The 15,464-nt window shown below is 51.0% G+C and overlaps 1 protein-coding gene across 6 annotated transcripts in view; it reads left to right on the forward strand.

Annotated features, from left to right (window-relative positions):
- The first annotated feature begins 3,800 nt into the window (after positions 1–3,800).
- The window catches only part of RFX1 (regulatory factor X1), a 47,743-nt gene continuing 36,079 nt past the window's right edge, over positions 3,801–15,464 (forward strand). For all 6 annotated transcript variants that reach the window (XM_065575752.1, XM_005310677.5, XM_008163286.4 and 3 more), the window contains exons 1-2: positions 3,801–3,937; positions 13,752–14,076. In XM_065575752.1, coding sequence (XP_065431824.1) covers positions 13,803–14,076 — 274 coding nt within the window. In that variant the 5' untranslated portion in view covers positions 3,801–3,937; positions 13,752–13,802. The remainder of the gene's footprint in view (positions 3,938–13,751; positions 14,077–15,464) is intronic.

Here is a 15,464-nt window from a genome sequence, read left to right on the forward strand (position 1 = left end):
ACAAAGGGTGGCCTTTGGCCATCGGCTCTGGCGCTATCTCCCCAATGAGCTGGCCGAGTTGCTCGAGTGGCACACAGAGACCTTTCTGTGGGCGCGGGGGAGCAGGGGGGCATCAACCCTGGGTGCCAGGGAGCGAGACGCTGATAACCTTTTGCGGGTTATTGCCGTGCCGCCAGGGAGCGAGATGCTGATAACCTTTTGCTGGTTATCGCTGTGCCGCACGGCGGAGGGACAGACGGTGGCAGCGAGTCAGAGGCAGCCCCCACCAGCTCTCTGTGCGCGCACACACACATACACACACCCCTCAGTGCATGGATCATCCATTCACACCCCTCTGTCATCCCCTCACCCCCGCAGGTAACAAGGCCAGGGGTCAGAGCTGCCCATGCAGTGCTGCCGGGAAGGTTGGAAGCTCCGGAGGGTCCGGCTCCCTTGGACCGGATTCTCCCACCCCTTGTGAGGATCATTAGCCCCACTTCATCATGGGGGGAAACTGAGGCACAGGGGTCTGGGACTCTCCAGATCTGTCACAGCCAGTCAGACGTAGAGCTGGGGACAGACCCAGGAGTCTTGGCTGTCTGCTTTGCCCTCTCCATCCCTGGAGGCGTTATGGGGACCTAGGCTTTGTGGATGGCAGACGGGCCATTCCCTATAGGGAAAGCTGGAAGAAAGCCGGTTGTGAGGTGCTCATAGCTACTCCAATCCCAGCCTCTGCAGCAGGGGGCACCCTAGGCAGCGGTGCAGGAACACATGCAGCCAGAGGTTTCAGGGTAGCAGCCGGGTTAGTCTCGATCTGCATAAAGAACAGGAGTACTTGGGGCACCTTAGGGACTAACATTTATTTGAGCATAAGCTACAGCCCACTTCTTCGGACGCCGTAGCCCACGAAAGCTTATGCTCAACTAAATGTGTTAGTCTCTAAGGTGCCACTAGTACTCCTGTTCTTTCTGCGGCCACAGGCGCGTCACCCAGCTCTCCAATCTCCTTCCTTCAGAGCTTCCCCACAAGCTCATCACCCATTCTCCCATCGCCCCAGACAGCAAGAGCAACAGTAACCTTTGCTTATCTCCTTCCTTCCTCCTCCAACGCGAGAGGCCTTGGGCTGTGCGGCAAATGTCAGCATGCCAGCCTGCGGCGCAGAGATAATCCCGGCTGGAGCACGGTACCCCCCCTGCCCTGCGACAACTAGTATTTCCAAACTCAGTCACGGTCCATGCTCTCCCTGGGCTGGGGAGGAACAGCACCACCCTGTCTCCTTTGACGTTTCTTATTCTTCTCTGGAGATAAAGAGAGACAGAGCTACGAGTGCCACTTCCCCCAGGTTCACGTGCATTTTGCACAGCGACAGCTTTGGGGCAAACGCTTCCCCTCCCCGAACGCCCCTCAGGCATCCACCGAGAAGTCTGTTTTTAAAGGCGTGTTCCACGAGACATGCAGACTGATTCAGATCTCACCCCAGCATAGCTGCACTGACTTCACAGGAGTCACTCCTGATTGAACTGACTTCAATTTAAGTTGAAGGCTGGAGCTGTCCCTAGGAGGGATTTGAACCTGTGATGACAGGAAGTTTCACACCTGCTGCTTGAGTGTCCTGAGCCATCTCCTCCCTTGGAAAGCACAAGCCAAGCTGCATGCATTTGGTAACTACGCTAGATTTTTACCTGAATACGAGGCCTAAAGCATCAATTCAGGGATCTTGGGAATCTAAGAAACAGATTTCCTTCTTTGTCAGTTTCATCCAACAGGCAGGAGATTGCACAGGCTCAGAAACAAAAATCTATGAGATGACAAGAGAGGGGTCCCTCTGGGCCTGGCTAAAGCACATCGGCACATAGGACCTGCCACTCCCAGGTGAGGAACTGGGCTGGATCGCGCACCCTGTATGGTTTCTGGAAGCTGCTCTCTCATGCTCCAAGATCTCCGTTCTCATGTTATGATCGCAGAGAAGAACCGTTGGAATGTGGTCAGACGCTGGTGGTCAGGGTGATGGGCAGCAGCATAGAGCTTAGCAGGGAAACGATACAGGAATGGCTGCAGACAGCTTGATTGTCCACTGTCCAGAATTTGTTTATTTAGTCCTTTATACAGCTGCAAAGTAAGCGTCCAACATTCCCAAGTCAATACAGTATATAGCGCCCACCAGGCCCCAGTATTAATGACTGCCCCAGGGGCAGACAAGTCAAAATCTGGCCCTGTGGCTTTGAGAAGTGTCTCTGGGGTCAATGGGGTGTTCACTTTGAAACCTCACAGTGGTTCTTAAAGTGTCAACATGCACTAACTCTTTCAAAGCTTGCCAGAAAGGGAGTCCAAGGAGCAGCAGAGAGTGGACTCCTGCTCTGGAGTCTGGAGAGGGTGAGAGAGTACGCTTTTTGGGGAAGGGACCCGCTTTTTGGTCTCTGTTTGTATAGCGTGCAGCATGATGGGCTCCTGGGCGCTACCACAACAACAGCCTTGCTTTTTCCTTATTTTCCAGTTTGACTCCTGACCATTTGAGGAAAGACCAGCGGGCCATCAAATAGGCTCTCCTGAAGGTAGAGACCCATTATCTGTCCAAGAGTCTCATATAGGACCTTCGGCACCATCGCCTCTGAGCGCCTCAAAGTCTTTTAACGCATTGATTTCCACAACACCCCTGCGAGCCCGGGGAGCGTGATTAACCCCATTTTACAGATGGGGAACTGAGGCCCAGCACGTTGCCCTTGGTCACCCAGAGTGGCTGTAGCAGAGCAGGAAATTGAAGCCGGATCTCTCAAGTCCTCAGCTAGCGTCCTAGCCACTGCACCATCCTTCCTCTTTATGCATCAGAGGTAGTCGGGGGAAAAAAAAAGAGTGCACCGACCCGGCCAGGTGTGTGGTCTGGCATGTGGGGAGCAGCTATAGGGAGCTTGCCTCCCCACCACTTGTGCTGTGTGGGATGTAACGTCTCAGGAGCACCCCCGGCAGATCTGTGATCGGGACATCAGCCTGTGCATGCTGGAGGCCCAGCTTTGGGGACCTGCTCTCTGTCGGGTGCACGCTTGTGCAGTGCCACCGAGCACCCAGTGATGTGAGGCAGTGATGTCACTGGTATGCAGATGACAAGGCATTGCATTGCATCACTGTGGGATTTTGAAGCACAGTGTGATGTCACCCCCCGCGCAGTGACGTCACGGGTTTGAGCTAGGAGGTGGTCAGTGGCCCATCCAGCCACAGCAGAGACAGGCAGGGCGATACTTGGCCTCTGCTAGCCAAGAACTACATTTCCCATCATCCCACACGGCAGAGCCCGCGTGCGCATTTCTCCCACGCTGGGGCGCGGCTCTACAGTCCCCAACTGCCGCTTCCTCTCCAATTGACTGAAGGCGGTTGTAACCAATCGCAACCCGCCAACGCCCTGACAGGCCAATCCCAACCCGCCTCCTCAACCCCCCCCGCCCCACCTCGAGACCGACGGAAGAACTGCCCAATCAACGTGGAGAAACGCGTGGCGAGGACCCAATCAGCACACGCCAAGCGAATCCGACCAATTCCAACCAGAATAGGAAGCGGGACGTTCCATGAGTAGCACGGCCTGCAACCAACCAGAGCGAGCAGGGTGCCGATTGACAGCCAGGGTACCCAATGCGGCGGCCCGCTGCGTCCAATCAGCCCAGGGGCCTCCCTCTCTCCCCCTTCGGCCCCGCCCGCAGCCGAGGTGGGTAGCAACAGTTGCCCCGGTGAGGGAACACGGAGGGCGCCATAGCCACGGTAGTCGTGGCGACCAGGAAACCCGGCAACAACAACAACAACCGCCCCGAGCGGACCCCCTCCCCCCCCACCGACTAATCGATACCCTCCCAAAATCCGGCCCCGCCGCGGCCGATGACCGGCGGCTCCACCCGGCCCCGGCGCGTCGGACCCTGAAGCGAAGCGGCCTCCGCGGGGCTCCGGGACCGGGCCGCGGGGAGGGACAGTTCAGGTGGGTCCTACTCTAATTCCCCCGCCACACAAAATGGCTGCGGGGGCGGGGGGGGCGCGCCCCTGAGAGGGAAAGGGGGGAGGGGGGCGAGACAGTCGGTCACTCGGAGTCTCGAGGCCGCTCGCGCCAGAGGGAGGCGCCGCCCTCGCTCGAGTGAGGGCCCGGCCGTTGCCCCGGGATTAAGAAGGGCCCAGGCCCGGTGGGCGGGGCGTACAGCGCTCCCCGGTGATTGGTGGGAGGACGGGCCAATCAGAAGAAGCGGGGCAGCGGGGGGCCACCAATGGGGACAGGGGAGGGGGCGGGGCCCAACATGGGGAGCCCCCTCCCTGCCCCCCAACACTCGGGTGGGTTTCCACGGTGGGGCGGGGCTCCCTCCGTGAGGTCACAATGCCGTCAGGGGGCGTGATGTCATGCGGTGACATCACAATGCCCGCGGCCGCGTCAGAGGCCATGATGTCATGCGGTGACATCACAATTCCCGCGGCCGCGTCAGAGGCCATGATGTCATGCGGTGACATCACAATGCCTGCGGCCGCGTCAGACGCCGTGATGTAATGTGGTGACATCACAATTCTCGCGGCCGCGTCAGAGGCCATGATGTCATGCAGTGACATCACAATGCCTGCGGCCGTGTCAGGGGCCGTGATGTCATGCGGTGACATCACAAGGCCCAGCGGCAAGGCATCAGGGGGCCAGCCCGAGGCGTTAACAGGCCAGCGCGCCCCGGCCCCGACAGTGTGGCCCCGGGAGCCCGCCGCCCGGCCCCGCTGATGCGTTATTATGACATCAGGATGAGGCGTTGCCAGGTCAGCGGGCTGCGCACAGTCAGGCCTCGCAGTGACATCACCCCCACGCCGTGACGATGCCTGAGGATACAGCCTCGTGTCGGCCCAGCACGAGGAGGCATTGAGACGTTATGCCAATGCCACAGGTTTCAAAATGCCCAAGTGTGGCATCAGAACCTCTTTGCACCATGTCGTGGTGGTGATGTACTCAAATATACTATGGTGTCAAAATATCCGCATCGCATGCACCGACGATGCGTTATAATATCAGTGTATGATGTCAAACGCGCCCCGGCAAAAGCGGGTCTTGCCTCAGCGCAGCGTTGGGCCACAAGATGTGATGATATGTTGAGAACTTCATGTCTTAACCCGATGGCCGTCGTGTGGAGTCAAAAGGTGACGGGCGGTGACAGTGTCTTCGAAATGTCATCACAAGGCAGCACGCTGATGTCTCAAAACACCATCACGCTGTGGGTGACACGTCAGCATTGTGTCAAAATGGCATCAAAGCTGCCGCTGCTCATGCTTGTGCAAAATGTCATTGTGACAGTGTGTCAAAGTATCATTGCGTTGTCACACTGTGGCACTGGGAGATGACAACATAGCATCAAAATACCACAGAGCAGACACAGCACGATCACATTTCCCAGGCCTTGGAAACAATTTCCAGACCCATGAATGTCCTCAGTAAATTGAATCCTGTCAACAAAATTGGAGCAATTCAGGAAAATTAGGGATGGGGACCATTCGCCAGGGAAATTACCTTCTCCCTGGCTCTAAATTACCCATTCCGTGGCTTTAAATGTTCAGTAGGGGGTGGATTTGCACCTTCTATATATTTTCCTGTGGTTCGCATTACTGTTTCATAACTTTATTATGATGCTGCGTTTATCTTGGTCTGTGGCTGTGGGTCCTTTGTGTGACTTTCCCTTTGATCTCCTGCTGGGCATTTCACAAATAAATTGCAAGGGGATAGGCAAAATGGGGAGGAATGAGATGTTGTTATACATAGAGAGGAGGCTTGGGGGGAATAGCTACTAGGAGCTCTACGGACGTTGCTCAGTTTAGGTTGAGTGAGCAGGAAGAGGAGGCTCTTATGTTGCAAAAGTCGGGATACAGGATATAACCTTGTGAGGTGCTGAGCAAGCCAGAGGGAGTTGAGCATCTTACAGGATCACGCCCTCTAATCAGGGATCTTGGTTGTAAATTTGTCATTCCAAAAGCCTGGAGAGTTTTAATTCGTTCCTGTCATCGATGCCCTTTTGTATCAGTCTGGCCCCAGCCAGCGTTAAGCAAATCACATGTTTTGTGAAGAAATTCCATCACTTTGTCTCATGCGTGTGGAGGGGAGGATGCTGTTCACAGGATCTAACTGGAGAACAAAGTGCGTGAGAAAAAGAGACAAGCTAGGCAGAATAGTCTGTTGCTTTGATCCTTGGTGAGACAAATCTATCGTTTAAAGGGCCAGTGGAGTTGGTGTGAGTGGACACTTTGTGTCATTAAACACTAAAATTAACACAAATAAAGGGACACACTCAGGTTAAAGATCATATGGTTTTAAAGGTGTTCCTGCCTTTCTTTGAAAGGAAGAGTAGTTTTGTGATTAAAGTACAGGACTGGGAGTTAGGAGTTCTGGATTCCATTTCTAGCTATAGGAGAGGCTTCCTCTTTGACTGCAGGTAAACCACTTTAACCTCTCTGTGCCTCACTTTCCCTGTAAGATGAACATGATACCCACCTCCCAAAAGCATTAAGAAATTGAATTCATAAATGTTTGCAATAGACAGTGTTAGAGAAGTACAGAATAGTAGTAATTATCATTATCTGTGTTACTCCTGACACCTTCAATTTATAAAATGAAAAGATTTTACAAATCAGATTCACTTCTCACTATTTATGCTGGGTCCAAGGCTGAATTTGGTCAATTTCACTTTTATTTCCTCACCAATTTCACCTTCCGGTTCTCAAGCAGTAGCTCAGTACTGCACAGTTGGCAGCCACTGGGGTCTTTGCTGTCGTGGTCCCCCCCTTTGTGCAGCGGACATGGGTCTTCTCGAGCATCTTTGTGTGCTGACAGACCCACGTAAAGCACTTCCAGACTGGGTCCTACACATTGTGAAATACGACATTTAATCACAAGACTCAGGCTGTTAACCCGAGGTTCCTGGCCAGATTCCAACTCAGGTGATTGCATTTTGCTTCTCAGCTGGATATGGGCTTCTTCTTCGCTCCCTGTCCTAAACTGTATGCTTTCTGTGTACTGTTAAACAGCTGCCACATCCCCCTCCCCAGAGATGGCTGCATTTTAGTGATAATGCCAATGTGTAACATGCTCCCTGGGGTTCTTGAGAAGGAAAAGGCGCTACAGGAACATGAGATCGTTATTGTTATTTGAGCTCATTGTGTAAGAGTTTTTAACCTTCAAACCTGGGTGAATTTCATGCTGATGAAAGGTATTGGATTGAGGTGTCTCTGCAGAACAATGACAAGGCAAGCTTCCCCTGTGCATGTACCCCTCCTCCAGCCTTGGAGGGACCCACTCTGGGGTAAGAGGCAAGTATGGCCCATTCAACCATTAGCCAAGACAGTCAGCTAGATCCACTGTAAACCCTAACATGCTGGGGGAACTTGTTCACAGCACCCTTGTCCCCAGATACTATAGCAGCCTGGTTCAGACTTGCAGGGTAGATGAGAATGTTTAGATACATTAGAAGTATTCAAGTCATCAGGGCCTGATGAAATTCATCTTAGGGTGCTTAAGGAACTAGTGAAGCAATCTCAGAACCATTAGCAATTATCTTCGATAACTCCTGGAGGACGGGGGAGGTCCCAGAGGAGTGGAGAAGGGCAAACATAATACCTGTCTTTAAAAAGGACAAAGAGGACCTGGGGAATTATAGACCAGTCAGCCTAACTTTGATGCTTGGGAAGATAGTGGAACAAATTATTTAATAATCAGTTTGTAAGCACCTAGAGGACAATAGGTTAGAGGTAATAGTCAGCATGTATTTGTCAAGAACAAATCATGCCAAACCAACCTAATTTCCTTCTGTGGCAGCGTTACTGGGCTAGCGGATGCAGTAGACATGATACATCTGGATTTTAGTGCGGCTTCTGACACAGTCCCACATGACAGTCCCATAAGCAAACTGGAGAAATGTGATCTAGATGAAATTAGCATAACGTGGGTGCATAGCTGGTTGACAAACTGTACTCAACGAGTAGTTATCAATGGTTTGTTGTCAAACGGGTACGAAGTATCTAGTGGGACCTGGCACAGGTCTGTCTTGAGTCCGGTACTATTCAATATTTTCACTAATGACCTGGGTAATGGAGTGGTGTGTACGCTTATCAAATTTGCAGATGACACCAAGATGGGAGAGATTGCAAGCACTTGGGAGGACAGGATTAGAATTCAAAATGACCTTGACAAATTAGAGAATTGGTCTGAAATCAATAAGATGAAATTCAGTAAAGACAAGTGCAAAGTACTGCACTTAGGAAGGAAAAATCAAATGCGGAATAAATGGCTAGGTGGTAATATAGCTGAAAACGGTCTGGGGGTTATAGTGGATCACAAGTTGAAATATGAGTCAACAATGTGATGCAGTTGCGAAAAAGGTTAATATAATATAATATAATATATATTCTTAATATAATATAATTCTGGGGTGTATTAACACAAGTGCCATATATAAGACACGAGGTCGCTGTCCTACTCTGGCACTGGTGAGGCCTCAGCTGGAGTTCTGTGTCCAGTTCTGGGAGTCACACTTTAAGAAAGATGTGGACAAACTGGAGAGAGTCCACAGAAGAGCAACAAAAATGATGGAAGGTTTTGAAAATCTGACCTATCAGGACAAAATAAAAAACTGGACATGTTTAGTCTTGGAAAGGTCGACAGAGGGGGGGACCTGATAGCAGTTTCAGATATGTTCAGGGTTGTTATAAAGAGAATGGTGAGCAATTGTTCTCCATGACCACTGAAGGTAGGACTAGAAGGAATTGGCTTCATTTGCAGCACGGGAGGTTTAGGATAGATGTTAGGAAAAGCTTTCTAACTATACGCATAGCAAAGGACAGGAACAGGCTTCCAAGGCAGGTGGTGGAATCCCCATCATTGGAGGTTTTTAGGAACGGGTTAGACAGACACCTGTCAGGGATACTCTAGGGGGCTGGATTTAATGTCTCTCTTGAGATCCCTGCCAGCCCATTTGGGTGATTCTATGAGATTAAACCATGATGTGCAGCACAATTCAGGATCATTGCTTAAACACACTCCAATCCTGTCTTCCGTGCAAAAGCCACCTGTCTGTGCTGTTACCCCAACCCAGTAGGAACTAGAATGTGGACAAGCCCCTAAGGTGGTCACTAAGAATTGGCCCATGACCATTTCCCAACTCATTTTACAGGGGTCACTAAAGTAACTCTAGGTGCTGGCAACTTCTGGTCACTACCAAATTACCAATGTAGACTAGGGTGACCAGATGTCCTGATTTTATAGGGATAGACCCAATTTTTGGGTCTTTTTCTTATATAGGCTCTTATTACCCCCCACCCCCTGTCCTGATTTTTCACACTTGCTATCTGGTCACCCTAATGTAGACTGGGACCAGCAGCCGAGAGGTGACCCCTGAACCAGCCAGTTCCCCCAACACCTTGCCGCTGGATTGGAATGTCTCTCTCTCATTCCAAGTGATCACTGAGTCTCCCAGCTGTCCGCCGTTTGCATTCAGCATCTTGTGTAGAGGAAGCTTCCATAACATATTGTTAGACTACAAAAGGCACAATCCAAAGATCGTAGCAGCCTCTGTTGGTGAAGACCTGTGAGATGTAGCCTCTGATTGGGGCATTCAGTAGCCCCGAGTGTTCCTTTGCTCTGGGGGAGAAGGGAGGAGGACAGGTTAATGCAATCCGGAGGCCCTTTCAGAAGGTTTTATGTGCCTGATTTGAGAGATTGGCCCTCTTGCTCTGCAGCATTAGAAGAATCAGCAAGTGGCTGGAGCCAGGAACTTGCCCCAGGCCTGGGCCTCAGAAGGGGCCTTGCACCCACGTGGAAATGCAGGCTCTTCTGCATCTCGGAGAATCAGGCCCTGTATTTGTTTGCTGTGATTCATTCTGGGGGTGGGGAATGGATCTAAAAACAGACAGGTTATTTCCAAGCTTGGCATGTTCCTAAAGGAGTGACCAAGGGCACAGGAACCTTTGGAATGTGGATTGTGCCTTGTGCCTTAAGCTGAGCACGGCGGCTTTGCACATGCTGTGGCCTCCCTGCCTGCCAGAAAGCGATCCTGATCCTGGCTCTCGCAGTGCTGTTGACATGTGGGAAATGCCTGGCTAACCGCATGTGCCCATGGCTGCAAATGACCCATAGGGGACACTTAGTAATGTCAGAAAAAAGAGGTCTTTTCGTTGGGTGAGAAGCTCTTCACATCGTCAGTGAGATTTGCAGATATTAACTAGGTAAACCCACAGGAGGTTACTATCCTTATCCCCATTTTACATATTGGGAAACTGAGGCACGGGGGATGGCTTGCTCAAGGTCACAGAAATGGGCATAGAATCCAGATGTCTTGACTCTTAGATCACACATACCTCTCAGAGCAGGGAATAGAACCAGCTCAAAAGTCTGCTTTAAGAACTAGAACTCCTCCTTCCAGAGGCTCTAGGCCAGGGGTAGGCAACCTATGGCACGCGTGCCGAAGGCGGCACGCGAGCTGATTTTCAGTGGTCCTCACACTGCCCGGGTCCCGGCCACCGGTCCGGGGGGCTCTGCATTTTAATTTAATTTTAAATGACGTTTCTTAAACATTTTAAAAACCTAATTTACTTCACATACAACAATAGTTGAGTTCTATATTATAGACGTATAGAAAGAAACCTCCTAAAAACGTTAAAATGTGTGACTGGCACGCGACACCTTAAATCAGAGTGAATAAATGAAGACTCGGCCCAGCACTTCGGAAAGGTTGCTGACCCCTGCTCTAGGCAGTAGTTCTCTCCTACCTGATGCTTAGACCTTTAAGCCAGTGGTTCTCAACCAGGGGTCCGGGGGCCCCTGGGGGGCCACGAGCAGGTTTCAGGGGTCCGCCAAGCAGGGCCAGCATTAGACTTGCTGGGGCCCAGGGTAGAAAGCCAAAGCCCCACCACATGGGGCTGAAGCCCGGGGCCCTGAACCCTGCCACCCAGGGCTAAAGCTGAAGCCTGAGCAATGTAGCTTTGCGGGGGCCCCTGCAGCATGGGGTCCCAGACAACTGCCCTGCTTGCCACCCCCTAACGCCGGCCCTGGCCATCTCTCCCAGCTGTGATTGTGGCAGCGGTCTGAAGAGGTAGGGGTGTGTGTGTGTGTGTGTATCTACTCACACCCTTCCTTGGGGACCTGGCGGTGAGAGACACAGGATCAGCCCTGCCCGTGGCATGTCCAATGAGTCCGATGGTGCAGAACCCTCACACCCAAAGGTTGGTGGTAGATAACAATGAAAAGCTGAAGGGTCACTGATGGAAACCCATCGGGCTTGGCCTATTGTAGGGCCTGGGCCCTATCATATTTATTCAGATGCCCAGCCTTCCATGTCCAGATCCAGCTCCCCCCCCTCAGAATATCAGGGTGCCCTTATCCTGTAGGTTAAGCTATTAATGTTTTTTAGCTCATCATCATAGACATCGCCTATTGCTAAAGCAAGATCGTGGTTAAACATCTGCCCACGATTCTACCCTAAAATACCCACGCCCAGGCTCAGCTCCGTGTTCCCGAGGTTGCCTGGTAGCGTTATGAACCAGCTCCCTCTCTTGAGCAAGCTGTTCCCAGTTCCCCAAAATCTAGGGTAACTGTCAGGCCATTTTATCAGTGCTAAGGGTCATGGGCCTGCTTTACTTAAGCTAACCTGCTTGACCCAGTGTCTTACAGGATACGGGCCCGTAGATTCCTTGCGTTACTGCTGAGCAAAATAAAAGGCTCCGGTAGCTCTGTGGGCTCTGAGAGCCAGCGAGGTGGAAGGGACAGGGAGAGCTGGGAGGCATGGAGCTGGGAAGCACAGCAAGGGCAAACAGGCAGCCCCAGAATGGCTCTGGGGTGGGAGCTTTGGCAGATCAGAGTGACAAATGAAAACTGTTGTCGGAAAGCTTCAGGGCAGACTCTAGGCAGTCATGACTCCTCTGACTCCGGAGTCAGGGTTGTTGTCTCTGAGAAGCAACTGATGGCCTTGACTGCTGCTCACAGCACATGATTCTTATTACGTCCCCCTCGGAGACCCTGACGTAGGAGCACGCACACCAGAAATGCGGCTGTCTGACTTCTGTCCTGATCTTTAGCAGTGCGGGAAATGGATTGGTCTATGCAAAGCTGAGTGGAGTTTCTTCATGCCCTTCCTCAAAGCATTTCCCCTCTGAGGAGCTCAACTCACTTTACAAATATTAATCAATCCTCAGTGTTATCTCTGTTTTACAGAGGAGCTCTGACTTCCAGGCTCCTGCTCTAACCGTTAGATCACACTAAAGCTGGCAGTCAGGGTGGTGAGGTTCTACTAGGCTAGAAGGCACTGTGGTCTAGTGGGTAGAGTAAGGGATCAGGTGAAAAGAAATCTGGATCTGCCACTGACTCATTTATGTGTGCTTGGGAAGAGTCACTTCCTCGCTCTGTGCCTCAGTTTACCCACTTCACTAGCTGTGAGATGCCTCATTAACGAATGCTTGTAAATTGCTTTGAGCTCCTCAGTCCAAGGCTCGGGAGTGTCAAGGGATTATTGTAGATTGGACTCTACCGCCATGGGCTCTCTTGTAACATGAACATGCTCAGTAACAGTAAGTGTGATGTGTGTCAGGTATATGAGTGAGCGCTCTCCTTCTCGAATATATCTGAGGCCTGGCACCCTTCTGATGATCCGGCCTGCTTCAGACCTTCAGATTTCTAATAATATTTGACTTTTGCATAGCACTTTTCACTGCAAAGCTTCTCGTAAACCCTTCAACATATACCACCAGTGAAATGCAGTCACTTCTGGGGCGTAGAGGGGCAATCAGTGGGTGCACAACAGCAAAAAGAAGGGAAATTTTGGCCATGAATGAGAGAAAGCCCTGCCTTACTCTTTTGAAAAGTGTCCTGGGATGTTTCCATATCCGTAGGAGCTGATGGGACCTTGTTTTATTTCAATTTTATCCATGAATCTCCAACCCAGTGAACTGCACAGGACAGCCTCAGAAGGGGTGAGCTGGTGATGCTGTCAGAACCTCCAGCAGGCCTGGAGACGAAATTCTGCTCCGTTGATGTGAATCTGTGTATTTACGTCAGTGTCACTGATTTGCAGAATCTGGTCAAGCGGGTTTCACGTCTGAGTGCAAAGCTCTCCTTTCCCAGGTGCTGGACCAAATCCAGCCCTGGTGTAAGAGGAGAGTTGCCCCTGGGGTTGAAGTTGATCCATCAAGCTGAAGCTTGATTGTTTGTTATGTGGAAATGAATGCAGTTTCCAAAATCCCCGTTTCATTTGGAGATGCAGGCACTCAGCACCTCTGGAAACCGGGCCCAAGACATCTCAAGTTGGGCACCCACAATCCAAGGCCACTACCAAAACTGCCAGGTTAAGGGCTGCTTCTCCTCTCCCTCATGCCCCTTGGCTTTGGTGGAGTCACTGTGGATTTCCCTCAGTGGAAGCGAGCGCGGAAGCAGGCTGATCTTTAATTTCAGTACAGTTAAAAAGAGTGTGTTGTAGTGGTGGGGATCTGGGAAAGATCATTGACGCAGCTTCGTAAATCGCATCCAGTCATAATGTGGGGATTGGTTCTGAACAAGTTTCTCCAGAACCGTTACTTTTCCAGGCCTGTTTCTGCAGAGAAAGATGAATGCTGCTACTGCTTTCTCCTGCTGTAATTGACTGTAATTAGTTATTAACCACGGGGTGTAATTAAGTTATTGCTTAACGAATAGAACAGCAGGGAGCTGTTTCTATCCCCGGATCGCTTTACAATTGATTAATTGTTTTTTTTTTCTTTCTTTTTTTTATTTTGTTTTTTCCTCTTTTTTTTCTCAACAAAAGGAAGCAAAAAAAAAAAAAGCCTTATTTATTATCATTTTCCCCACTGTTGGCATGGCAACACAGGCGTACGTTACGGAATTACAGGCAGCTCAGCAACAGTCACAACAGCAACAGGCGCAGCAACAGCCGGCGGCGACGGCGACAACGGCGGCACCAGCAGCAGCCCAGCAACAGTATGTAGCGGAATTGCAAAGCACGCAGCAACAACCAGCCGCTCAGAAACAGTATGTCTCGGAAATCCAGGCCCCACAGCCGCAGGCTCAGGCCACGGGCCAACAAACACCAACACCAGCCCCGCAGCAGTATATCATAGTCACGGTGTCCGGTAAGTCTGGGAGGAGTGTGGTGGGGGAAAGCCTCATGGCTTCTCACATGTTATGGTTGCTCCTTCAGCCTGAGTGGTTAGTTAGTGCCAGGGGCCTTTCAGAATTGTTTAGGCTGAGGAATCGATTATACGAGCCAGGTATATTCTTGGTGTTATCTTGTTTATTTTCAAAAAATGTCTACGGAGTGCTGTTTCTCTGACCATAGAAACAAATAGCAGCAGGCAATTTCCTTCCTCAGAAATCCCCATGCCTGCGCCTCCAGCGAGCTCTGTGCCCAAGAAGCTTAGACCCTCTGCTTCACCTCAAGATCACACTCACACTGCTGGCTGTTTTTTCCAACACACACAGGCAGCAACCAACATCCTAGCCCCTGTGTTTGCAACCAGGGAAACCCCTCAGCCCATACAACTTAGCTCTGACCTACCATGTGGCCTAGCGCCTTGGGCGGTAGCTTCCATGTTTGCAGCTGTCTCTGCTACCTAAAGGGTCTTGATTGTTTCTTCTGTTGGGCCTAAAACTATGCTTGCCACAAACATAAGTTTTAGCGAGGTCTGGGATTGTCTTTAGATACAAGATTCACTGCTAGCCCCTTTCAGCAGAACATGATGTATATTTATTCCAGTCTTGCTCCCTCAGGAGACCATTGACTTCAGCGAGAACAGGAGCTGTCGATGGACACAGCCTCTGGGTACACGTATATAATTGAAACAAATAGCTATCACCTCTGCCTTCAACAGATGGCATGAGCTCCTTCTTATCTGTTTTAGGTCCTTCTATGACCTGGATCACCACAGTATCGGAGCGCCTCACAATCTTTGTTGTATTTATCATCAGGACCCCCCAGGCAGCAGGGAAATATTTTTATCCCCATTTTACAGATGGATAACTGAGATTAAGTGAGCTGGCGAAGGTCACACAGGGAGTTTGAGGGCAGAGCAGAGAATTGAATTGGGTCTCCCAAATCCCACTCCAGGGCCTGAACTACTGGAACCATCCTTCCTCTCTGCCTGGTCTTCCCTGTCCAACTGGCCTCTTGCCATCCTCTGGATCAGCACCAGTAGTACGGTTCTGCAGGGAATCTCTGCCCCCCGGGACAGCTGTGCAGCCCCATTGCCTTTGTAACCCCCTCGGAATTGAATCCGCAATTCCCTCAATGAGGCACGAGCCACAAGAGACTCTACTTTGCTCTCCCAGAGCTCTCTTGGCCCCACAGGACTAACCAGCGTGAGAAGCCGCCAAATCTGACTGTTGCCACTACAGTCAGCAGGTAGATCCTGCCAAGGCGAAGGTCTGAGAGGCAAAAAGGAGCAATAATCACGCTTCAGAATAGAACACGCGCTTTAAAATAAATCCAAGCTGTGGAAAAGGCTCAGGTAAACAGAGGCAC

Source organism: Chrysemys picta, chromosome 22, assembly GCF_011386835.1.
Source record: "Chrysemys picta bellii isolate R12L10 chromosome 22, ASM1138683v2, whole genome shotgun sequence".
Taxonomy (NCBI): domain Eukaryota; kingdom Metazoa; phylum Chordata; order Testudines; family Emydidae; genus Chrysemys; species Chrysemys picta.